Source organism: Eurosta solidaginis, chromosome 3, assembly GCF_040869045.1.
Source record: "Eurosta solidaginis isolate ZX-2024a chromosome 3, ASM4086904v1, whole genome shotgun sequence".
In the NCBI taxonomy this organism is placed as follows: Eukaryota; Metazoa; Arthropoda; class Insecta; order Diptera; family Tephritidae; genus Eurosta; species Eurosta solidaginis.
Window position 1 is genome coordinate 68,104,871 of NC_090321.1, and position 27,651 is coordinate 68,132,521.

At 36.0% G+C, this 27,651-nt stretch overlaps 1 protein-coding gene across 20 annotated transcripts in view; it reads right to left on the reverse strand.

Moving 5' to 3' along the window:
• Positions 1-27,651, reverse strand: part of Patronin (calmodulin-regulated spectrin-associated protein patronin) — a 108,015-nt gene that overhangs the window by 65,038 nt on the left and 15,326 nt on the right. For 14 of the 20 annotated variants that reach the window (XM_067772163.1, XM_067772162.1, XM_067772173.1 and 11 more), the window contains 15 exons: positions 26,650-26,961; positions 21,801-21,889; positions 21,596-21,734; positions 21,281-21,531; positions 21,110-21,210; positions 18,377-18,526; positions 12,870-12,947; positions 7,664-7,810; positions 4,720-4,782; positions 3,036-3,185; positions 2,837-2,966; positions 2,366-2,601; positions 2,157-2,302; positions 1,959-2,069; positions 1,690-1,836 (listed from right to left, as the gene is read on the reverse strand). In XM_067772163.1, the coding sequence (XP_067628264.1) occupies positions 1,690-1,836; positions 1,959-2,069; positions 2,157-2,302; positions 2,366-2,601; positions 2,837-2,966; positions 3,036-3,185; positions 4,720-4,782; positions 7,664-7,810; positions 12,870-12,947; positions 18,377-18,526; positions 21,110-21,210; positions 21,281-21,531; positions 21,596-21,734; positions 21,801-21,889; positions 26,650-26,961 (2,250 nt within the window). The remainder of the gene's footprint in view (positions 1-1,689; positions 1,837-1,958; positions 2,070-2,156; positions 2,303-2,365; positions 2,602-2,836; positions 2,967-3,035; positions 3,186-4,719; positions 4,783-7,663; positions 7,811-12,869; positions 12,948-18,376; positions 18,527-21,109; positions 21,211-21,280; positions 21,532-21,595; positions 21,735-21,800; positions 21,890-26,649; positions 26,962-27,651) is intronic. The other 6 variants (XM_067772170.1, XM_067772177.1, XM_067772182.1 and 3 more) reach the window with 3 other exon arrangements.

Sequence of the window (27,651 nt, forward strand, 5' to 3'; positions counted from 1 at the left end):
TAAGGGAAGAGTAAAAATTATGTTAGTGAATATAAAAACCAATTAGAGAAGTGTAAATAATAATACAGTTTGCAAGTGCACATTTTACTGGTAAGCATTTAGGGGTATATGTGGCTGAGATATACATTAATACATGAATAAATTGTTGTGTTATCCAGTTATTTTTGCATATTAAGTTTATATTATAAAATCATTAATGAATCTTAACGTAATAAGCAATTAATGTTTGACTTGCACATAAAATTTCGCTTAGGGTTAAGTGGCACCTAATTTATTTTAAAAGGCAACATTTAAAAAATATTTACACTTCTTAGTTGTTCCATTTGCACTACCCGAGTGCAAGGAATCGTTCAAATCTTCGGAAAAAAGTTCGGTTTCCTAATAAAACATACTTACTAGGCCACTTTCATTTGTGACGACAATGCTAAGTTCTTGTTGTCGTCAAAGACAGACATAAATTCAAGAACTTCGTCTGTTTAAGAACCAGCGTTAACAGCGAAAAAAATGTCAACTTAAAATATCAAGGTAGAATCAATAGCGAGTATTCATAGTCAAAATAAAATAGGTTCTAAAGTTTGTTAAGCTTTCTGTAAAAAAAGTATGACTTTGAACTGAGAACTAAATTTAGAAGTAAAAAGCGGCGCTGGCTATGCCTGTAACGCGAATTTCTCAGCATTGGTCTAGTAGAAATTTGGAAAGGTCAGCGAGAAGACAGTTCTTGCCCATGGAATATGACTGAAAAAAAAAAAAAATAAAACTATCTATTTTACGCTGATATTTATAGGAAGCGCTCCATCTGTCCTTCGAATCTAGTGAAGCAAACAAACATGAATATTCGACTATGTAGATAGAAAAAAAAAGAGACTACACGAAACATACGGATATCAACTCATATCGGGGCTACATCAAAATTATAACACAGATTTATTTTCCGGATCTCTTCAAACTGTTCTAACAAACTTGAAGCCAAGGGATTAACAAAGGACAAAACAAAAGTAACAATGCCATCGAAGAAGCAACGCACCAAAAAAGTAGCAACAATTTTCAAGACACTTTTGCTGTCGTATTCTCCAAATTTTAACACATAATTTGAAAACGCAAGGGCGCTGTCATGTTAAGGCTAAGCTTCATAAGCGTTGATATCTCTTCAAATAGCATATAGTGCAATATAACTACGCGCGATTTCAGACCAAAAACAGCAAGAAAGAAAAACTCTTCAACGACCGTTGTAAATCTTTTAAACCAGTAAAAAAATCGACTGGTTCGAACCTTAATCACGAACATTATTCTACAATTTAAAGAAAACTGCTAGGTTAAGCCGATTGCTCACAATTCAGCTCCAAAGCAAATTGTCCAATTGATAATATGAGACTAGTTAATAGAAGGACACGGTTTACTAAAGTGCAGTTTTAAATTTTCCTAAGGACATCAACCAGTCGTACATAGATGAAAAACTCTTATATAGATTCCACTTCTGATTTTTGGTTTTGTTTTTATTATTCTATAGGTTAGGTTAGTATTCTAAATACTTAATTTTTTTCCTACTATTGGAAATTTGGCACAGCATTAATAACCTTCCCCAATTCTATTACATTGTTTACTGACTCATCCATATCCTTACTACTTCTATTTATGTAAATACGCAACTACAACCGAACTACTTTTTCCTGTTTTTCTTGAATATGCTACCTGATTTAACATGTTGGCCATATGCTGTGCGTGCATCAGTTGTTGCGCTTGCAATTGTTGTGCTTGTATTTGATTTTGTTGGACTGTTAGCTTTTGAATATCCTGTTGTATATCCTGCAAATTCATATTCATAATAGCCAAACTTTGCTGCATTACAAAGTAAAACAAAATGGAACAAATGTTAATACATTAAGGTGTTAGTTAGCACATATGCACAGATGTTTGTGAGTACATAAATATTTCCAAACAAATAAAATCTTAATCACTACCTGATACTTATCCAAGTCGAGCGGATCTAAATCTGGTGTACGATTTGAATCATTACTTAAAGTCTCCCATTTTAATACTTCAGACGAGGCATCCATATCCTCGCGTGCAAGCTTCAAAATTATTAGTGTATGTATATGATTATGTAAGTAAGTAATGTTAGTTATGTATTATATAAAAATAATATATGATTTCAATACCTTTTCTTGATGACGTAATAGTGCCATTTCTATACGTCGTTTATCTTGTTCAATGCGCAAACGTTTTTCTTCAAGTTTCATGCGTATATTGGACAATTTGGAAGCATTTTCAAGCGTACGTAAATCGTCATCATAGGGATCTGGAACTGTATTGGAAAAATATGTTATTTGTGTGTTTGCTTAATTTATACTTTAGTTGCAATTCATACCTATTTTGCTGTTATTCCAAGCCTCAACCTTACTCGAACCAGAGCTTTGTGTGGATCGTCTGGTTAATGTGTGATCGTAATCATTCGTACTACTATCCTTGCGTTCAGCATATTGGTCTTCCATATTGTCTTTTTCAATTGGATGTTGTCTACGTGTCGTGGGTATTGGACTGCTTACTGTGCTTAAATTGCTATTGAGTTGAGTATTAGAGGCATTCATATTGACATTATCAGTACTGAAATGAAAACAGAATACAAGATCAGAGTGTAAATTGTATAAAATAATGGTGGAACACATGTAGGTCCCGTCCGGCCAATTTGTAGGGAAAATCAAGAGGAGCACGACGCAAATTGGAAGAGAAGCTCGGCCTTAGATCTCTTCGGAGGGTATCGCGCCTTACATTTATTTATTTATTTAATGGTGGAACACGAGTTAGTTGAGGTAGGTTTTTCTGATTGCCATATAGTTACCTTGCATGCCGTTTCATTAAAAATTTTTCGGTTTCGCGGTCTTGTTTCTCCGAACCAGAATCGGTATCATAGCCTAGTTGCAGAGTACCACGCGCATCTGCTATGGAAGAGCGTACTGCAACAGCAGGCTCTATAAACACAAAAAGGTATTCAAGATTAGTATAGTTATTTTATTTAACAAAAAAGGTTTTCTGCTTACCAACATTAACGTTCGACAGTTTTCGTTCTCTTTCCCGTTCACGTTCACGCTCAAAACGTCCCACAGCATTCAACTGATCTTGAGAGCCCCCAAAATTCTCAATTGTCAGTTGAGAATCTTCGCTGGACGAGTTTCTGCGCGAACGACGCCCTAAAATATGAAAAAATATAGACAAATTGTAAAAAGAGTGAGCATTGTTTAGCTTTTGTTTATTTGTACAGATCATTTGAGTTTCAAAAAAATAAAATTAGTATGCATTTTTCTACAAAATATAAATGCCATGCAATTCAAAAAAGCAAAATAAAAATAAAATTTTTGCGTTTGGCAGTAACTAAACCATGACAATAAAAAAAGCGTGCATTACTTAAATATTAAAGTGCAAGTAACGTGCTTAAATATATAAAAATGTGTGATGTTAAGTGATTACCGTGATAAAACGGACTTAAAGTGACATTCACGTCATATTCTAGGAAAACGGCAAAAAAGGACGATTTTCGCAAGCAAATCTTCAATACAGTTTGGCGTAATCATAGTCAAACTTATTTAGAAAATAAAATTTTGTTGGAGCATTTCAACGTAGCTTCCAGCGGTATATTTGTCCAAAAGGTGGAGCTTGTGGACTATGAGTAGGCCTGAGTAAATTTTTTGTTTCTTATCCATTTCTAAATGCCATCCTCTAATTTATCAACAATCGGGTAGAATTATATCTAAGAAGTGCAATGTTGGCAAGAGCCTACTTCAGCCAACATTACTCCCATAATATATGGTGCCCTATGTTGGGCGCCGTTGTTACGGAAAATAATTTTTATCGACGGCGATGTTCTCAGAAGTATTTTTTCTCTTTAGCTTCAGTAGAAGCGGGAGATGGTTTATATATAAACAGGGTATTCTGATCTCGTTACCAGGTGAACTAGGTGTTGAATGAGTTCCTCGATCTAATTTCCTCCAGTACCAATACTAAATTGCAGCTTCCAGTGCCAAATGCATTGCGTTCATGCATTTGACGTCAGCCTATCTGCCAACTTCTCTCTTTATTTTGTGAATTCCTTTCTCAGATAGCTGGCATATTAGTATGATACTGGCCAACACGGTAAGCGAAAGGAACCTCTAGCTCTTGCGGTTGAGGTAATACCCGTTCGTTACTTCCAAAATAGTATTTCTATAGGTTACAGGAGAATGAAAACTGACGCGCATAGAAGCCTCTTTCGTCTGGTTTCCTGAAAGTGTTCTTGAAAATGATCTTATTACTTAGCCTCAGCATTAAGTACCTTGTAATGGCATTTATATTTTTTGGTTTCGGACCATCATACTTATGATAGAGGCGGTTCGTTTCTTATTAATACTGGCAATCTCCGTTCTTACTGTGGCCGTGTTTCCCCCTCCATCGATTATTTAAGCTACACAATCCTTCATTTATTTTAAGATATTCAAACTTGCAGCTTCGTACTTTTAAAACAGCCGCTTTAACGTATTCGAAAGCGACATCGAAAAAAAGCAATCTAGCATGTGTGGCAAGAGAACTACACGGAGGTCTGGGCATAATATTTCTGATTTCTGAAACACCTTGTAAAATCTTTTCACATTTTTGCCGCTCCCTAGTTTTACTTATACAAAAAATATATACATATATACACATACATACATTCATTCTAAAAATTTTGCATTATACTTTTTGTATAATTACCTGCATAACTGGGACGCCGATTTTGTTCCCAATTGCTGGGTCTGCCTGCTGGTACGTAATCACCTAATTTAGTGGAATGATGAGTTCGACTTTTAATATAGTATGTACATACATACTTGTATATGTACATAATGCGTATAAAAAGGTGATGTTTTGTATTTTGGGAATTAAAAATTACGTCATAAGTAGTTAAAAACAAAGTTTCTTTGAACTAACGAAGCATTTCAATACAATAGCTTTTAAGAAGCAAGTTCTATTTTTGTTTTTCTTTATTGACAACAAAGTTTATTATAAGTTTTATGAACTGAAATTAAGCAAAATCTATTAGTAAGCGTTAAGTAGTTAAAGCAAGTATTAGCAAGAAATCCGTGCGGAATTGGATCAATGAATGCAATGTTTTCTTGAATATCGATACACAAAAATATTTTTTATACAAAATTGACAGCAATTGGATTAAGACTTTCTATTATGCTTTTTCAGATTTGACAATACATTCAACATCTAGCATACTGCCCTGCTCATCGAATAACAGAAACAAAGGAAGCTGTTCTGCTCTCCATAAAGAGTATGCGTCTAAAAGTATGCTACACTTAAATATTGTAAAGAATTTAGGGAAATCCTGGTTATTATGTACCTTCTGCTAATGTTCGAATCACTGAACTGTCGAATAAATAACTCCAATATTCAGTATTGCAAACTGGTCTTTATTTAGATTACTTTGGGAGTATTTCACAATTATATTTCACTTCGCAACTAATAGCGTGTTTAAATCGAACTGATTAGTCATTTCTCAGCTTGCGCTGCTTTTATACTCTCTGTTGTCTCGTTCGCATATTTCTACTAAGGTCTAGACGTTTAACCTTCTAGAACTGTTGCATCTCCCGCTTGGTAATTGAGCTATATGCGTGTGTATGTGTGAGTAACAACTTCGGCTGATGACTACATGTGTGTGTGTGTGAGATATCTCTTCACTTCGAGCTGCTAGTGATGTGTGTGCATGTACATAAGTTTGGCTGCTTGCTGTGCTTTTTTGTTGCGATTATTTACTAACAGCATAGTGATGTCAACATCCGCCACAATATCATCAATATCGCCTCTAATATAAACTAGCTTGCGAAACACGTGTATTTAAATGTGAAAACGTAAAATGGGATATAAGACTGTAAAGCATAGTATCCGGTCATTGTGAATTCATACAAGTGACAAATGTTTGTAAAAAACGTCCACAATAATAAACAGCCTGGATCACCTGTTCAATCGCTGTTCGATTACTTAAACCATTTGCTAAACAGTGTTTTTCAAACATTTTTATAGACGACCGGTATATTGCATTTTTTACATATTTGAAAAACTGGCTGCACATATTTTATCTATGAACTATAAATAAATGCAAAGCGCGATAACCTCCGAAGAGATTTTAGGCAGAGCTTCTCTTCCAATTTGCGGCGTGCTCCTTTTAATTTTTCCTACAAATTGGCGGGACACTACTTATTTTATGCCCACTCCGAACGGCACCTGCAAGACAGATGAGTTTTTACTGAGAGCTTTTCATGGCAGAAATACACTTGAAGTGCTTGCCAAACACTGCCGAGGTGCTAACTCACTTAGAAAAATTTTGTTCTTGTTGAAAAAACTTGTTTCTAAAATTATGATGTTGCTTTTTCCGCAAAACTTTCTCAATTCTCTGGCTATTCGCAACAGCCATTCTCCCTGTCAGCTATTAGTTGACAGGTAGGAAAGGCAATGTAGGAATAGAGCATTTTTCACTTGTATGAAATCACAATGTATCCGGTAAATGGCATTCGAATCAAAATATTTCTAAGGTTGACAGGAGTGCTCGCTATAAGTAATGCTAGGCGCGAAGCAATTATTATTATTTTCATACATTTTACAAGCTTGAAACGTTTCTGACACTCTGACATCTTTTGCATTTTTCGCTTTCACTATGTCGTCAGCCTAAAAGTGTTGGTAAAATGCAGATCTTGCCACGAAAGGTTCACTTTACGAGCCAACTGTTCCCCAATCAACTATCACTGTTGTAAGACCTCTGTTTGAAGAGATTTAAGGCCACAGCTGATACGTTAACATGAAGACGCTTCAGATTTTTTCTACGCTTTTTTAAGATGTACTAATAGAAAAAGAATGATATTCCTAAAAATCAATAAAGAGGAAGAACTGATTCACTAAATTGAACTGGTCGATCAATAAGACCTCATTCTGAATGATTAAAAGTTAGATACACAAGAAGTAGCCAAAGAACGCTGGCCAAATAGCTTGTAATTGTAACATACTTTTAGGCGCTAGTAAACTTGTAAACTATACCTTTGGAACACAGCATAAAACAGTAATATTTTCACCGCTTAATTGACTCCTTCACAGAGCTTTAAATTACGCTTATTACAATCTATGAGTAAGATACAATTATTGCTAATCTAAGAAAATACTTAGTGTAAACGAATTTCGGCATAAGCAAAAACAAGAAAGTATTTTATTTGACTAATGTAAATTAATTGTTCAGATTGTTAAATGTTGTTTTCTGACTTAACTACAAAGTATAAAATTTTTAGAATCTGGTTTAAAATATTTGAAAAAATTATAATTTATTTAAAATTGTTATATGCTAACCAAGAAGCTCTCAATAAATTACAAAAAAGAAGTAATAATAGTTTAAGCGAACACTTTCGAAAGAAAAAGTAGTGAAAAAGTTGTATACGGTATTAAAAAAATCGACTTTACAAACAAAAAGTTAACTACAACTAACTTAAGACAAAAAATTTGAAAAAGCAGTTTAGAAAGCTTAGCTTATTGAGCAAATAAAATGAACTTAAAAATTTTGAACAAAATTAAATATTTAATCGCGCACATGCACACATACATTTTTATCAATTTGGGAAAGTGTGTATGTATGTATGCCAACAGATTTTTTATATATATTTTTACAAACCTCTCTCATCAGCCTTTGTCTCGTTATTTGACTTTTCTTTCGCTTGACGTAAACGTGCGGGAACCAATGGCTCCTGTTGTTGTTGGTTTTGTTGTGAGTGCAACGATGATAGGGTTGTGATGCCACGTGACTTATGAACAACAAAAGCTACGCAATGCAATTGGTCAAATTGAAAAAGGAAAATAAAATAAATTTAAATTGAAAGAATACTAGTTTGTGATTAAGCAACGTAAATACATACAAATAAATAAGGTGCTAATTATATACATATATAACATACGAGGTTTTTAAAAAAGCATTGCAAAATAAATATAAAAAAAAAAAATTTTTTTTAAATTTTTTAAAATTATATACTAAAAAACAATACCTTTTGCAGCGGCATTTCAGAAAAGTCTAAGCTACAATATATTTCTGAGTCGCTAAAATTGATTTCAGCGAAGATAACATTAATTTCCGAGAGGCTTGCTAAAATTAAGTAAATTCGGCCTCGTAATTTGAACATAAATATTTTTGAACTTAGTAATACCGCATTGTAAAAATTGTTTATGAAATGCGAATATATTAATTATAGTATCTTCACGCTTGTCTAATTTACTACCATTTTGCGTGTATCACATTTGTAAGCACCACTGTTCCAAAAGTTAAGTCGTAAATCAAAACCTTTCAGCGTGACTCGATAAAAAAAATGTGTCTGTTATTATTATTAGTTTAATTTCTTAAGAGAAATTTCAAACAGAAAGTTAATGAAACAATTAGTAAAGTTTTCTATACTAAAACTCCTATTGACTCAATCTTCCACACAAAATAAAAATTCTTAATTATCTCATTATTGCTTGCTTCAATGAATGCCTAATGGAGTGAAAAATCTAGACGGTTTTCCTTGGTGTTTCGAATTTCATTGTCACTTTTACAAATTACAATCTGAAATTATTTTTAAAAATTTACGAGAAATAGAACAACCCCAAACGGGTGTAATGGGCAACCTATTGCAATTTAAAGGCCTGTCTAGTGTGTCGCATATTATTAGGCCTTCCGCCCTTGTGCTCTGCTGACCTTTTACATTTCAAAGACGGTAGTATGACTTATTTTTTATACTCAGTTGAGCAGAGCTCACAGAGTATATTAAGTTTGATTGGATAACGGTTGGTTGTACAGGTATAAAGGAATCGAGATAGATATAGACTTCCATATATCAAAGTCATCAGGATCGAAAAAAAATTTGATTGAGCCATGTCCGTCCGTCCGTTAACACGATAACTTGAGTAAATTTTGAGGTATCTTGATGAAATTTGGTATGTAGGTTCCTGTGCACTCATCTCAGATCGCTGTTTAAAATGAACGATATCGGAATATAACCACGCCCACTTTTTCGATATCGAAAATTTCGAAAAACCGAAAAAGTGCGATAATTCATTACCAAAGACAGATAAAGCGATGAAACTTGGTAGGTGGGTTGAACTTATGACGCGGAATAGAAAATTAGTAAAATTTTGGACAATGGGCGTGGCACCGCCCACTTTTAAAAGATGGTAATTTAAAACTTTTGCAAGCTGTAATTTGGCAGTCGTTGAAGATATCATGATGAAATTTGGCAGGAACGTTACTCCTATTACTATATGTACTATATATGGACCACGGCCACTTTAAAAAAAAAATTTTATTAAAGTAAAATTTTAACAAAAAATTTAATATCTTTACAGTATATAAGCAAATTATGTCAACATTCAACTCCAGTAAGGATATGGTGCAACAAAATACAAAAATAAAAGAAAATTTCAAAATGGGCGTGGCTCTGCCCTTTTTCATTTAATTTGTCTAGGATACTTTTAATGCCATAAGTCGAACAAAAATTTACCAATCCTTTTGAAATTTGGTAGGGGCATAGATTCTATGACGTTAACTGTTTTGTGTGAAAATGGGCGAAATCGGTTGAAGCCACGCCCAGTTTTTATACACAGTCGACCGTCTGTCCTTCCGCTAGGCCGTTAACACGATAACTTGAGCAAAAATCGATATATCTTTACTAAACTCAGTTCACGTACTTATCTGAACTCACTTTGTATTGGTGTAAAAAATGGCCGAAATCCGACTATGACCACGCCCACTTTTTCGATATCGAAAATTACGAAAAATGAAAAAAATGCCATAATTCTATACCAAATACGAAAAAAGGGATGAAACATGGTAATTGGATTGGTTTATTGACGCGAAATATAACTTTAGAAAAAACTTTGTAAAATGGTTGTGACACCTACCAAATTAAGTAGAAGAAAATGAAAAAGTTCTGCAGTGCGAAATAAAAAACCTTTGAAATCTTGGCAGGTATTACATATATGAATAAATTAGAGGTATCCAACAGATGATGTTCTGGGTCACCCTGGTCCACATTTTGGTCTATATCTGGAAAACGCCTTCACATATACAACTACCACCACTCCCTTTTAAAACTCTCATTAATACTTTTAATTTGATACCAATATCGTACAAACACATTCTAGAGTCACCCCTGGTCCACCTTTATGGCAATATCTCGAAAAGGCGCCCACCTATAGAACTAAGCCCTACTCCCTTTTAAAACCCTCATTAATACCTTTAATTTGATACCCATATCGTACAAACAAATTCTAGGGTCACCCCTGGTCCACCTTTATGGCGATATCTCGAAACGGCGTCCACCTATGGAACTAAGGATTACCCCCTTTTAAAATACTCATTAACACCTTTCATTTGATACCCATATCGTGCAAACAAATTCTAGAGTCAACCCTGATCCACCTTTATGGCGATATCCCTAAATGGCGTCCACCTATAGAACTATGGCCCACTCCCTCATAAAATACTCTTTAGTGCCTTTCATTTGATAGACATGTCATACAAACACATTCCAGGGTTTCCCTCGGTTCATTTTCCTACATGGTTATTTTCCCTTATGTTGTCACCATAGCTCTCAACTGAGTATGTAATGTTCGGTTACACCCGAACTAAACCTTCCTTACTTGTTATTTTTAGGGTTTGATCGACATTCGAATAATTATTCCCTTAACGTTTTAAGGTACTTCTCAGATGATTCGCTTAGTCTTCTGTAGGCGATGTATCAGCATGGCGCGCCAAAAGCATCCTTCAGTGGAGTCTTCCTACCTACACGCATTTAGGAAAGTGAAGTCGATGGAGAAATGAGGTCAAAGTCCTATAAGTACAGTGCTGGCATACGGTGCACACGGCGTGAAGGGCCAGAACCGTATGATCTTCTCTCACGCGAATGCTTGTGCGAGAAAAGTCGCGGGAGAGGCGCGGTAGCGACTGGTGCTTGGGTGGCCTACAAGGTTTAATGTGGTCATATTAATCGCTCCCGAGATGGCCGGGCTAGTACCTCAGTGGTATTTTTTAACGGAACGTGCCGGATATATATCCGGCAAAGGACCATCAACATCGATAACACTCCCCAAAACCTTCGGAGAGTGTTTTTATCGTTAATACAACAACAACATAAGGTCATAAGGTGTGGTTTGAAATAGCATTAAAACTTAAGGGGTTACGCCACTTAGAACTTTTGAAAATTCGTTTTTTTTTCTCGAAATGCTGCATACACAAAGTTTATTAATTTAGAACAATTCGATCCGATCCGCAAAATGATTTTTTGACGCTTGAGGCCAAGCTCTTCCAAAGGGTTTTTGTGGAATCCTTCGCAGTTTTCAGAGAATTGAGAATTTTAACAAAATCCTACGTCAGGCTATAGCTAATGGCCTGTTTATAATAAAAAGCACTACAACTTACAACACTGCGCACCAGTTGTACTTGACCTGTTGGAGAGGCTTCATTCAAATGACTATACTCACGTTATTTTTCCATAATTCCGAAAATTGTTCAATAAATACACTAACGTATGCTAACCCCAGCGGGTTACAGGGCTTAGAATATACCCGCGGTAGGTATGCCTGCCGTAAGAGGCGACTAAAATACCAAACTGATTCAAGGGGTTGCCAGCGCAATATATAGCTTCCCCAACCCAATTGTCAACTTCACCTACTCGTGGCGAAACCTGTTTCTTTAACAGCGATCCCAAGTTCCTTATGTATCTAGGGGGTGGGAGGGCGGTATGGCCTAGAAGGTTTCATGGGGTCATACCAAATCGTTCCCGAGATGGTCGGGCTAGTACCTTTATGGTGCTTGTTACCGGAACGAACCGGATCCGCATCCGGCAAAGGACCATCAACATCAATAACACTTCCCAAGGCCTTCGGGGAGTGTCCTTATCGCTACAACAACAACAACTAACGCTATTGTTTTGAATTTGCTCAACAATCTTTCCGTTTTCATTTAAAAATCTCTTATTTGGTCGTGAAGGTGACCTTGCCCCGTAAATTTGATAAACAAGATATCAGATTTTCAGATTTTGGGTGGACAGCTTATGAGAAATTTCGAGTTAAACTTATTATTTGTATTTAATTATTCATGGTACTCATATAAACGTGAAAATAAGTCAGAGACATTTACGCGTTTGTAAACTATTTCTTATCGACATTTTTTGTATAATTTTTCTCTCGCCATGAAAATTTCACATATTATTCTTAAGTTATATAAACAGAGCATTTAGTTATTGTAAGAAAAAAGCTTGGCTATACATACATAGGTGTGAGCTATTTAAAATGCATATCTATTAAACAAAATTAAGCAAGGAAGGCAATTCTATAATTAATGGCCGATATACAATGAAGTGTTTCAAATAGATGCGTTCAACACATTCTTATGCATGCCAGGCAATTGAAGTTTATTTCGCCTTGCCCATCCACATACAAAATTTCATGGAGCACTGTTATAAACATCCTCCATATACAACAAAAATACTTGCTAACGTAGTTTGTGTCGTATTCGATTGTTATATTGCAGTTTTTATTTGCGAAAAATGTTAGAAAATTTACCAACCAGTCGGAAAAATAATTTCACTTACAAAGTGTGAAAGCGCCCTTAGCCAAATCAAATGTCAAATTATTCTTCTTATGCTGTGCTTGCTACAAAAGTTGGAGGATGGCTACTTTTTCATGTCAGATGGCGCTGATGTCGCTGGATCTGCCGTTCTCCATAAAAAATACGTGCAATCTCATAATGCATAAGATTGTGTTAAATGCATCTATATGAATAACTGCTTATGTGACGGGGCTTTAATGTCCATCAAAAATTCGCTTGCATATTTTCAAAAATTGTTTACCTTCATTCTCCAAATTTCTCACCGCCATATTTTGCGCTGGCGAACTATTTCCGTACTCTGCCGTAGTTGAATAAGAAACTAAAATAAAAAATAAAAGTAATAAACAAAAAAGTTTCAAATTTTGCAACATAAGCAAACAAAGTATGGCACCTTTGCACAAACTTGGGAGTTTGAGGAAAAGGAATTTTGGGATTGTTGATTTTCCGACAAGGTATATAATTGATGTAAAGATATTGGAACGAATTTCCATCATTCCTTGTCAAATTTGGTTTGGAGACAAAGCGGGTTCGGCGTTTGTTCAGTGTCATTCGCGTTCGTTCGACAGAAAAATTACACTGAAAATGCCAAGTCTCCGTAACAGGTTTGTCTCCAAATCAAATTTGGCAAAAGATTAGGGAAAATCATTTCAAAATACATCGATTTAGGGAGTTGTAAAACAAGTTTTAGTTTTTAATTTTAATAGCACGGAAGATAAGCTTGGGCATTTTATGTGTAAAATAGTTTGGAAACAGATATTTGGAACGGTTCGAGTGGTTTGGATTTTCTCAGTGTGTACGAGATGGTTTTGCACAGATTTACACAGTAGGAATTATAAACACTTGATTTTCAAAAATTGTACACAAAAAAGTGCAAAGCAATTAAGAGAGAGGTATGGTTTATATTGATTTAAGGGGCGTCAAATTAAATCTTTTATTCAGGAATACAGCGTACTATATTACTAAGAAAGCTTTAATGAAAAGAAGTTAATAAAAAATTTTCACTTGGGGCTGATTGGTGATGAATATTTCAAGAAAATGTAAGTCGGTGCTCGCTACATAGTGTTTAAGTTTTCAAAATGTAAAAAAGTTTATGCATTAAAAATTAAATACTCACGGAATTTGTAAATAATAAAAGTAAACAGTTCAGATAACACAAACAAAAAACAAATATTAGGGAAAAAAATACATAATAAAAACTATAACAAAAGCAATAATAAATCGTCGCTGCGACAACAACAAATATTATATCATCGGCTTAGACCACGTTTACACATGCCATAATTTACAAAAAATCGTAATTAGATAATATCCGCGTTTACATATGCTCCGCCGCTGGAAACTAGATTATTTTCTGTAAAATTTTCACGTTTCTCTTTTATTTTGTGCTGCCAATTAGAGATTACACTTTAGGGGTGAAACTTTTTCTATAAAACAAAATCCGCATCTACAATTTGTTCATAATAACCGATTATCCAGAGAAAAAATTTATATGAGAAATCTAGTTATATAATTATAGAAAAGGAGTTAAGTACGAAAATGAACATAATCTCGTTATATGTAAACTAGATCTTAGAGTTTTCCAAAAATTACTTTGTGATCCACTTTCGCAGAGCAATAGCTCTATCAACCAGGTATAACAGGAAAATCAAATTCAGGCCACACACAAAGCATGGTTCTGGTTTAGGCGAATAGAATGGAAAGAAAACATAAAACTTTGCAAGTCTTGTCTGTTGTGGGAAAATAGCGCGCTAAATAAGATGCATTTACTAATAGAATAACTTAAACCGATGTGAAACTACTTATTAATAAAGAATTGATCCCCATGACTGTAAATGATTATCGAAATGTTGGTTGCATTTTGAATGTATATCCTTTTAACACCCTACGCCAGTGCAATGAAAAAAATAATATCATCGAATGAAATGCACCAACCGCATAATTCAGCCATGACTTCGCTTTCTATGCTTTCAATGAAAAAGTCAAATGGTTTTTTGTCTGCCATGTAAATTTTTTTCCGTCGGTTAGCAGGTTTCCACTCTAAGATGACAATATGTCTGTACTGTAACTGTTCAGCAAAAAAAACTATTTTGTTTTCAGAGCGTTTATAATACTTTGAGCACTGCATGCCGCTTGATTACATCTAAACAAAAAAAAAAATTCCAAAAATTGCAAATGAATAATAAAAAATAATACGTACAAATGTAAAATGTAATAAAAGCAAAACAAATATTGTAAAAAAAACTTATAACCTATAGCTATACCTCTCGTAAGAGGCAACTAAAATACCAAATTGATTCAATGGGTTGCCAGCGGAATTTAGAGCTTCTCCAACCGAATTGTCAACCTCACCTACCCGTAGCGAATCTTGTTTCTTTAGCAGCCGAGAGTCTGACCCCAAGTTCTTCATGGATATAGGGGGTGGGAGGACGGTATGACCTAGAAAGTTCCATGTGGTCATACTAATGCGTTCCCAAGATGGTGGAGTTAGTACCTTAATGGTACTTGTTACCGGAACGTAACGAATCTGTATCCGGCAAAAGACCATCAACATCAATAACACTACCCACAACCTTCGGGCAGTGTCCTTATCGCTACAACAACATTAACAGGGTGCGCAAGTAAACAAAACTTTTCCTTTTGAACAGTTTCCGACAGATAAGGATGACGGCCAGGGAAGAATTTTAGCTCAGAATTATTATTTTTGATCTTTTTCTGATAATTTAGGGAGAGGTGTCATAAGGTCAACGGCCATAGCGTCAATTGACCTTATATAAACTTCCAAGTGGTTATATTCACAACGTCAAATTTTAAATGGTAACAATGTAAACTGAAATGGCCAAGAAGCCAACACGTAAGTTTCTTAGGTGGACATAAAGTACAGAACTAATAAGAAATCACTCAACTAAAATTTAGTTAAAATCCGACGCTATTTTTTCCTATACCTGGTTTCATGGCAGTGAAATTAAATTAATTGGCACGGTGAGCATTTCTTTAAAATAAAAACATATCCAACTAAACGTCAAAGCTAGTTATGCTGCGGAGCTTTTTTGTTCTTGTGTTGATCTCAGTAAATAACTTTATGGGTTTGGCTTTTTTCCGAAAAACCTTAAGTCAAACAGAATTTACATAAATGATCATAAAATCAAAGTAAAAAAGGTTATAAAATTAATGGTCATAAGGTTAATTGACCTTATATTCATTGACCTTATGTGGCCTCACCTAATTTAGACTATTTGTCGACGAGGGCATTTTCAACAATGAATTCTTCTGTATCCATTTACCATATTATTGGAACGGTTTCCGGACCCTTTAAGATCATGCCATGGTACCCCAGCGGGTTAGACGGCTTAGAATAGAACTGCGGCAGGTATACCTGTCGTAAGAGGCGCCTTCAATGCCCGAATGGTTTAAGGGATTGTGTAGCGCAACCCTTTCAAGGGGTTGTCAGCGCAATTTACAACAACCCAATTGTTAACCTCACATACCCGTGGCGAATCCTGTTTCTTTAGCAGCCGAGGCTCTGGCGACCCCAAATTCCTATAGGGGGTATGACCTAAAAGGTTCAATGTGGTCATATTAAATCGTTCCCGAGATGGTCGGGCTTGTACCTTAAAGGTGTTTGTTACCGGAACGTACCGGATCTACATATATCCAGCAAAGAACCATCAACATCGATAACACACCTCATAACCTTCGGGGAGTATCCTTGTCACTACAACAAAAAACAATAACATTATGCAATGGTCTATTCGAACCATCTTCGTACCGTTTGGAGTTAATGCGGTATTCGGAATCTTTTCCTGATCATATTCGGTAATCATATCTAAGGCTAGTAAGCTAGACAGACTAAATTGCTAAGAACTGGAAAAGAAAATGGTTTTTGAAAATTGTTATGTTTTTCAAAACATTTACGAAAACATTCTTATTTTGAGTTTATCAAAAAAAAAAAAAAAACAGCTACAATAATAATAGTAGATACTTTTCGAAAATTGAAATAATTTTTAAATAACAGAAAAAAAATTTAACAAATTTTCGAAGTCGTAAACTAGAACGAATATTTTAGCAGGAAGGCCTGGAAGGCGAAAGGGCTTGTCGAAGATTGGAATTAGGTTTTAACTTATCAAATAAAAAGTTTAAAAGTTTAGTTATTTGGAAATTGTTGACGTTGAATTTTAACAAAGTAACAAATTAATAATAGAACTTGAACACTCTTTTAAATTCTCTATTTGGGATATTTCAAACATATACGAAACGTTAACCAATTACTTATACAGAAAAACTGACTCATCATAGTTTCAATATAATTACAATTTTTTCGAAGTTGAATTTTTATTTTCTCATGGAAACCAGAAAGTTAGTTTGCTATGAACGCCTTGATGATGATCGAAAAATGAGAAAATTTTCAAAAAAATTTCAAAAATTTCGCTTATTTCGAAATTATTGACATTTGATTTTAAACCAAATCTTACTGATTATTAAAAAAAAGAGAAAGCTACAATAATTTCGTAGCCTAAGGCCCTTGCTGCTATGGTTTTATAGCTATATTATAATTTCATATTATAATTTTAGCTTTTGAATAAATAAAATACAATAATTTCGAAAACAATTCGAATTTCGAATAATTTTCGGAGTCGATTTTATAAGTTGTTCGGTGCGGAACATTAGGTTTTATACATACACATTTTAAAATGCACCTTGGAAAAAAAATTTAAATATGTGCGAATTTGGACTTTTAAATGTTTAGTATGAAAAATTTTTATAATAAAAGCTTGGTAAAAATACTTTTAGCGCTGTTTCAGAAAAAAATTTTTATTTAATAGGGCACCAACAGAATTTCTTAGGTTTGATTTCAGTGCTCTGTATTTTTATAAATATTCAGCTATTTTAAACGAAGTTTTTTAAAATGGTACACTCTTTTTCGAGGTTTGTTTGTAAGAATTTAGGCAAAAAACCGACTTTTTTTCTTTGAAGTATATATTTGAAATTCCATGCTTGCATTCACAATTCGTAAAGCTCGAGTTATGTACGTTTGATGTGTAAATCTGAACTTCAGTGATTTCATTATAACTAAGACACCACTTGAACCGTTTCTTGTGCGGATTGGCAGATATTTATTTTTTTCTTTAATTTGTTAGTTAATAGCCTTAGTGAGTCATAGTGCAAATTCAGCGCAGCAAGTGCTATTTGGCAAAGCTGTTAGATATCGGAGAAAAAGGTGTGCGAAAGGAATTGCGGCAATTTGGGAAGATTCGTGAGTGCGGCTGCTTTGACATGAGCAAAAAACGCTACTAAATATATTCGAACGCATTCAAAATCGAACATTTATGAAAACGGAATGCTTCACATAGGCAAATGAGAAAATATTAATATGGATAAAAACAATTTTTAAAAATTCACTTATTTCAATGAATTAAAAAACCGTCTGATATACAAAACAAATAGAAAAAAGTTATTGAAATTCTCTAAACGCATACAGAAGTATTAGAAACGCAATGACAAGCACTAAAGTAACAAGAAACACGTGTGCTGAATCAAAACAAAATTAGAAAAAAATGCACACAAGTGAACGAAGACAAAAATACATGCACTAACTAAAAGACTGCAACACATTTGAATAACAATTAGCTAAATTTATGTAACGAACAAAAAACTGTATGTGTATATAGTATGTAACACAGAACAATGCTAAACAAATATTGAATAATATTGAATTTGGTGTTTTGTATGTTTTTTTGTTTTGGTAAAGACCTTGAAATGGAGGTCGATTCGTTGGCGAGCCATAAATTGAATCGGAATCGCTTCTCAAATCTGGAATTGGTATAACTGGCTGCATTGTTAGGCCCCTGCGATGACATATTCCATGCTCATTAACGCCAAAGTAACGTTTTCTGATGACCTCTACAATAGGTTGCCACACACATTTTTATACATAAGACAGAGAGAGGGAGAGAAAGAAATATGTGATATAAGTGTGCATTTGTTTCTTCTTTTTTTTATTGAATTTGGGACACAAAAAGATAAATTTTTAAATTTTTTATGGTGAAAGCATACAAATTTATCTTATCACTTTAGATGGTGGACAATATACGATAAGAAGAGCGAAGGTGTATACAGTTTTATAAAACGTTATTCAAAAGGGAAGTAGGGATCGTGACTGTACAAGTTGAAAGCAAAGTTATTTGAAAAAGAAAGATATATATAATTTTGTTTTGTTTACTTTTAGTAAATAACTCAATTGATAAAAATATTTTTGACGAGCCTTAAGTTAGGTGAGTTCGGTAGTAAATTAAAAAAATTATGAGCGCGCGTATGATTCAAGGTGAAGGTGAAGTGTTTGGAGCAAACCAGTCTCCAATCTACATACATGTGTAGGTGTTAAATTTATCACTTAGTACAATTTGAAGTTTTTGTTTTCTAACAATTTAATTATGTAATCTTAGCACAGGCCACCATGGAAAATAATAAAGCCTCTAAATAGAAATCATAATAAATACTGAATGAATATTAGAAATACGTTGCTCCACGTCATATCGGCAAACTGGCCCTTTTCGATTTGGAAACGATTTGGCTGGGAGAGTTAGACGAAGGGCGAGCGATTGAAATGTCTTGAAATTCCTTTATAGTTATGCATTTCAATCTATGTATCCTTTTCTGGGACGATGGAGAGAGGAAGTGTAAGAAAAAGTGTAAGAAAAAGAGAACAATAGAGTGTAGGAGAGAAAGTGGAATAGTCTGTAAGAAGGGCAGGGGAAACGAGGCGAGAGCCTCATTCGGGATCATTAGACACCTTTATCTTTTAATTCAATTGTCTTTTAATTGTAATTAAAATTTTTTGTAGGTTTTGCCTCCCATACAACATTCTTAATGACTTTATTGTATAGAAGTCAAGAGTGTAGGCTGGTCCCCCCATTAGCTTAATAAGGAGGCTTCAATAAAGTGTGTCGTTCTGCTGTTGAACATTTAATTTGAATGACGTTTCGATATAAGGAGAGGGCAGCGTAATATCATGTAATATTGCCATGTTTTTGTTTAGGTTTATTATGGTTCCCGAAAAAATGGTACGGGATGTTTCGAGATTTGATTGCTCTAAATACATCTTGAATTGGGTTCCGTGTTGAGAAAACATCGGACAGATAGGCTTAAGCCCTTACTTCCAAAAAAAATGTTTCTGTACTACTATTTGTAGACGAAATAATTCCTCACTTCCATATGGAAATTTCTAGATATTGCTTTTTCTTTTTTTGTGATATCTTATATTAATCAAGGGCTGCAGGTCGTTTTTAATAACATCTACATACTGATACAAATTAAGATACCCTCATCACAAGATACACTAAATACATTGAAAACCCTTTTCAAACGCCTTGGATTCTTCAAAAAGCACAATATTGTTGTAGTTAGTAAGATAACAACAAACTATGACAGAAAGGTTCCCCCAGCGGGTTAGAGGGTCACAATATACCCGCAGTAGGTATGCCTGTCGTAAGCGGCGACTAAAATACCACATTCAAGGGGTTGTGTAGCGCAACCCTTTCAGGATGCCAGCGCAATATATAGCTTTTCCAAACCCAATTGTCAACCTCACTTATGCGGGGCGAATCCTGTTTCATTAACAGCCGAGGCTCTGGCGACCCTGAACTCCTCATGGATCTAGGGGGTGGGAGGGCGGTATGGCCAAGAAGGTCGCATGTGGTCATAAAAAATCGTTCCCGAGATGGTCGGGCTTGGTACCGGAACGTACAGGATCTGCATCCGGCAAAGGACTATCAACATCGATAACACTCTCCACTTGCGGAAGAGAAACGCACACTCCCTAGGGAAACGCGAGTCACTCTAGCCCAACTTCGATCTGGATACTGTAACAGGTTAAACTCTTACCTATTCAGAATCAACCCCGACATGCAAAATGTATGCCGTGCTTGCAATGTGTCCTCACATGACACCAACCATCTCTTTAATTGTAATGTGGAACCAACGCCTCAAACACCTCTCTCATTATGGTCCACCCCTGTTGAAACAGCAAGTTTCCTCGGACTCCCGTTAGAGGACATTGATGACAATTTGTGATTGGTCAGACCTATTGGATGGGGCGAAGCACTGCTACAACAACAACAACATAACACTCTCCAAGGCCTTCGGGGAGTGTCCTTATCGCTACAGCAACAACAACATGACAGAAAGGTTTCAATCCCACTGGATTAAAATAAAAACGGATCGATTTGACATGAAGTAACCCTAACGTACTTTAGACAAACAAGAATAAGCATCACTTAAAATAAAATTATGTATTTTACAATATTTCGCACGCTTCGCTTTGCTTCCAACATTTGTATAAAGGCGCATGAACGAGTAAATATGTAGTAAATACATAAGTGCAAACAAAAAATAAAACGAAAGATTGATAGGGAATGCGCTAATTACAGCTAATATGAATTTTAAATGCTGCATGAGCTGTTACTTTATTTTGATAATTTAATTTACCTGGCGCATCCATGCCTGGATAACAAACACATTTTGCTGGATGTATTTCAAATAAGAGAAATAAATCGGCGAGTAGGACAATTAAATTTAGCTTCATTGAACTGTAACGCAAAAAATAAAAATAACATTAAAACTGTATAAATTGGAAAATAAAGCGCGCAAAATACTTACTTTCTCATGTAAGTAACATCCTCTGGATTCATATGGAACACATTATATGGCAAATGTTTTTGACAAAAATTGCTGACTAAAGACACATTGTGTATGGAATCCTCTACGGCTGGCAAATAATTAATACGCACAAGCGTCCATGGTAGCGCTTTCGGACAATAATACGATATAAATAAAGCTAAACAAACGCCATCACATAAACTTTGATAATCATGCACTGCTGGTATATTGGGCACTTGCAAGCGTACACCCTGTAAATGTAGAAATATAGAAAAATGAATGGCAGATTTATTAATAACTTCAGCCGTATTATACATTTTCATCTGTTGCGCCCAATTCAACCTCTCTCGAGATGCGTTTCTTCAATGAAGTACACGCATGTGAGATCCACAATAATAGCAACTGTTCGAAAGGCTGATCATGCGGTAGAGTTTGGCCACTATTACCGGTAATTCTATAGGAATGATTATAAGAAGAATTAAAAATAATTGGTTTAATGTATTCCTTGTAGTTATCATACCTTGCAACAGCGTTAGCTATGCGATCACCTGACGTAATTTCTTTTGCATACAATGTCATTAGTGATTTTATCACAGACATGTGCGCGTTCTGAAAAACAAAGTAAATTTAAGTATACTGTACTAAATAAACATACATACATATATGTATATAAAAAATTTAGGTCAAGCCGAATCATGGGCGAGGGAAATTAGTTCCTTTAAGGGCATACAGTAGACGTAGCCATAATAGAATGGAGAAAAACAAATCGCCCTCTAACTAGCAGTTAGTAAGTGGACAAATTATGACTTTTGCAGATATTTCAGCATGGATCGTAATAACAGAAGCGTAGTGACGTGCAACGCGGTGGTTTAACTATTTATGTAACGTCTTTTCCTGGCAGAAATGGAGAATTTATTGAAAGATAATCTATTGTTACGAATATTAGCAAAACTAAGGGGTGCTCCTATCCCTAAGCCGATGCTAAGCAGTGACGTGAATTCACATCAATAATTCAATCATTATGTATCTACATAAACGAAACAATAATTGCGTCTACACATATGTACCATGTACGTATACGAGCAGCGGAGAGTCAATGCACAAACACATGCATATATCTGAGATACTCCTGAAAGTATGCAATGAGAAAAGTTATAAAATCGTGCAATTGTAGTTACAGCTGAGAAGTTTGAGAGCTGATGGACTAGAAGATTCTGGAAATGGAAGCGCCTAGAAGATGCAACGTTGAAATCAGAGAGTATAAAAGGCAGCAAATGTAGAGGCGCTGGAATTCAGTTTGAGTTGAGCTATCAAGCAGTTATTGATTAAGCACGCAATCTGGCGGGCAATAGGAGAGTTACATTTGAGCTATCAATCAGTTTGGTTATTAAGCAAGCTATTCGTTGCACAGTTTGAGTGTTATTGTGAAGTACTTTAATAAAGGCCATTTTGCATTATTACATATTAGAGTTATTTATTCAACAGTTTAGGGATTCGAACTTAGCAGAGGGTTGCAAATAAGAAGATTTGCAAGTAAATTCGTTACAATTGATGTCAGAAGAGGAATTGTTGAATAAATTCCAGAGGACAACAAGGACATGGCAAAGTTCAGTGAATTGAAGATCCAGCAACTGAAGAAGGAGTTGGAGAGCCGTGGATTGAATACAATCGGCATTAAACTCGAACTTCAGGCACGACTACGAGAGGCAATGGAATTAGAAGGAATTGACGTGGAAGAGTATGTCTTTCATCTTGATGGCGATGAGACAACAAAATTGGAGGAGAAAAATGAAACACCGCAGACAATGGCGAACACAGACTTGAACATGATATTGGTTGCAATATCGGCACAAATGTCCAAAATGTCCTCACAAATACCCACCAACATGTCATCACAACTGGAAGAACAGAAGACATATATGGAATCCCAGGAGGACCGCATAACATCCAAGATGGAAAAACAACTAGAATCGCAGGAGAACCGTATAACAGCGAAGATTGAATCACAGGAGGCACGCATCTCAGAAATAACATCTAAAATTGAAGCACAAGAGGCACGTATATCAGAAATGTCGACACAAATTTCAGCACAGGTATCATCGCAGATCTCTGCACAACTAGAATCGCGTATGGAAGAGAAACTAACGCAGTTTCAGGAAGGGTTCAGTGGTCGACAAGATAAAATGGAGGCCGAGATAGATGCTTTAAAAGATCGTATTCAGGAGTTACAAGGGAACCGTCCAATAACGTCAACGTCTATTCTGAAGGTAAAATCCCCAACGTTTGATGGTTCTGTTCCTTTCCAGGTATTTAAGCTCCAATTTGAGAAGACGTCGGCAGCGAACAACTGGAATGCTGAAGATAAAGTTGCAGCTCTGTTCGTGGCATTGAAAGGACCAGCAGCCGAAATCCTACAGACGATTCCCGAAGGAGAGCGGAACAACTATGAAGCATTGATGGCCGCTGTCGAGAGACGTTATGGAAGCGAGCATAGGAAACAGATATTCCAAATTGAGTTGCAAAACCGTCACCAAAGAGCGAATGAGACCTTGCAGGAGTTTGCCTCGGATGTTGAAAGGTTGGCACATTTGGCAAATGCGGACGCACCCGTGGAGTACACCGAGAGGGTAAAAATCCAGAGTTTTATGAATGGCATACGGGACGTAGAAACGAAGCGAGCGACATATGCAAACCCAAAATACACATTCGCAGAAACGGTATCCCATGCACTGACTCAAGAAACAGCATTGCTTCTGTGTAAGCCAGTTTTCAAAGCACGCCGTGTGGAGGTAGAAAGGCCAGAGTGGGTAGACGCAATATTGGAGGCGCTGAAGAGATCGCAAAAGCGGAGTGAAAGAGTTATCAAATGCTTCAAATGCGGGAAGTCCGGTCACATTGCACGTCATTGCGATCTTGGTCCTAATAGTTCCAACAATGTGGGTGGCCGTAAGCGCAAAGCTGGAGGAGATGAGCAAGAGCAAGTAAGAGATAGAGATCGAGAGCTAGATTCAGCTATTGAATGCCCTGTGATATCTGTGTTGCAAATTGGTAGAAAATCGAGCAGTCTTACCGTCAGAGGGAATGTGGATGGTAAAGAACGTGTACTGACTGTAGATACGGGCGCATCTCATTCCTTGATCCGATCTGACTTGGTCAACAGGAGAATAAAACCGTTACCTGGAGCAAAGTTGCGTACGGTCACTGGCGAGTATAACCAAGTTCAGGAATAAGTGATCTGTGAGGTCTTAATTGGGAAGGTCATGGTTTTACACAAATTCGTTGTGGCGGAGATCGTTGATGAAATCATATTGGGAGTGGACTTCTTGGTTGACCATGACATCTAGATCGATATGCAGAGAAGGGTGATGCGTTATGAGAACCAGGATATACCACGTAACTTCAAGTTGGAGAAAGGGTTCAGTAGTAATCGAGTAATGGTGGAGAAGACTCAACAAAGGCCACGAAAGTCAAAAGGAAAAGTTGATGGATCGAATGGGTCAAATAAAGAGAAATTAAAAGTACCTGCGAGAAAAAGACCGGCATCCACAAACCTTAATGGACGCACTAAAACGACTGAAAGAATTTTTCAGAAAGAATGCAAGGGTGGTTTCAAGCCAGCGCGCACTACTGTGAAACGTCCAGACGATAATGATGATGTAAACTCAATCCGTCAAGTGCAAGCTCTGCGAAGAAGTTCATTGGCCAAACAACAGAGTGCGAGGGAAAGATCAAGAATAATGAGTAGTAAGATGAAACGCAGGTACAATGAGAACAAAACTTCGGAAGGTTTCTTGGAAGGAGATTTGGTTCTGTTATACAAGCCTCACCGGCGGAAAGGTGTTCCATCCAAGATTCGGTGCAGTTGGGAAGGCCCGTACAAAGTTGTGAAGAAAATCAGTGATACCATCTACCGCATACAAACCACTGGGCAACCACGGAGTAGAAAAGTGGTACATCTGGAGATACTAGCGGCGTTTAGATCGAGAGATTTGTCTGATCGGGACGAAGCGCCTAGAAGATGCAATGTTGAAATCAGAGAGTATAAAAGGCAGCAAATGTAGAGGCGCTGGAATTCAGTTTGAGTTGAGCTATCAAGCAGTTATTGATTAAGCACGCAATCTGGCGGGTAATAGGAGAGTTACATTTGAGCTATCAATCAGTATGGTTATTTGAGTTGAGTGTTATTGTGAAGTACTTTAATAAAGGCCATTTTGCATTATTACATATTGGAGTTATTTATTCAACAGTTTAGTGATTCGAACTTAGCAGAGGGTTGCAAATAAGAAGATTTGCAGTAAATTCGTTACACTATCAATCAAATACTAAGAAAGTCATCGGGAACTTTTTACTGGAACCATGGCAGCCAATGACAGTCACACCTGCACGCGACTGTGGCACGAATCTAATCCCGTACCAAGCGAATGGATCTGCTGGCTAGAGAAATATATGCTGAAAACGGTCATACTTTTGCCAGTGTGTCTCGTGAAAAGGATGGTACACCACCCGAAGTTGAATTTTACCACTTGTCGACCTCCTGAACTCTTTAAAATTTCGTTTGCTTCTTCCGCTTACACCCAAAGGGGAACTTTTCACTTTCTTTGCCTTCAACAACCGCGAGTTTTTTGTTACTATGTCAAGGACTAGAAGCAATGTTGCAACAAACACCTGCTGTTGCATGCGCCATATGTAATCACCCATATCTACGGCGGCTTGACAAAGCTACAATCTAAGTTTTATGAATTTGAGCAAAAGCCGAAAGGCAGAGTTTGGTCCGACATTGGCAATACCCCTTCTGGGCAGGTTCACAAGGGTTCTCCCAGACACTCGATTTCCTACGGTGGTCATTGCTCAGTAATGAAAAGCCACGTATTTCTATCGGACCACCGACAGTTACTCTGTAAACAACAACAAATGCGATAGGCATTCTACACATTGTCAATAAGGTTTACTATAAAATTTGAAGGATTTGAAGTGAGTATTTGAATTTTGCCCATTGTGAACCAAGTTGAGCCGGTTATACCCGTTTTCCGATAACTGACACTAAGAAGAAGGCACTTCAATTATTTCTCCACCTATCCACTCAAACTCAGTGGTGTCCCCTATATTCTACTTCAGAATACGGGTGCCGATAGGAATACTATCTGAGTGTCTTCCTTCATTATCAAAACATAAACTAGCTGGCGAAGGCTTTGGGCTTTTATTCGTTGCACTATGCTAATGTGTAAAGCGCATGCAGGTAGTCATTAAATCTCCTTCGATACTAGCCGTAGTCATCGTACAGGATATTCCGAAGAGCTTTTCTCTCGATTACTTCAAGCATTAAAAATTTAATTGTATTAAAATATTTGAATCCAAATTGCAATACTTACAATCCTTAAAGGATTCGTTTGTATTAAAACCGTTTCGGTTAATGGCATCTCTGGTGACTCAGCAACTGGCACACCCTTACGTGTTAATGTCTGTAATATAGACCAATGATTCAGACTTTGATAATTTGGATCCGAGTATATATTGGATAATGTCTGACAGTATAATGTCGCATTGCCCAATTCAACAACAATTTGTGGTTTCAGCCGTTCGTGATTATCATGATCCGTATAGAAGGGTTCACGTAAATTATCTGGAACATTATTATTGAACACTTTCGCTAGAAGCCACTTTACGGAAGCACGTTGATGTGCCTGTAGGGAAAGAAAGAGAAAGAAACAAATTTGTGAGTACTAAAAGGTATAATAAAAATCATAAAAGAGTAATTTCAATTAGTGTTTGGAATCGATCAACTTCGATTTCTAAAACTGCGTGCTGAGAAAACTCTGAAAACTCGAAATTTTTATGCAGATTTTTAAGCAATTTTCCACAACGATTTGGAATTGGTTTGCATAGTTTCAATTACACTATTCATTACAATTTATCTAAAACTAACAAAAATAAGAAAAAAAACTAGTAACGGTTTTTAAGTTCGGGTGTAACCGTACATTATATACTCAGCTTGAGCTTCAATTGTACAGTTCATTTCAGACAAATTATTTTTCTACATGTCACGCCCATAAAAAAAAATTCTCTCAATTTCCTCTTGCAATAAAACTTGGTAAGTGAAATATCATTGATTCAAAACTAATTTTCGCTAAGCTTTTAACTTCTGATATATAAAAATAGGCGTGGTCTTTATCCGATCCCGTCCATCTTTACTTGAAATATTTCCTGCTATAAGGAAAATATGTGTACCCAATTTTATTACGATATGTTAATTTTTCTTCGAGTCATGGCTCCCGAAGCACAGTAATTGCTGAGTCAAAAAAAGGCAGTGCCACGCCCATTTTAAAAAATGTTAATATTTTCTAACTTTTTGTGGCAATTCCATTTAGAAAGTA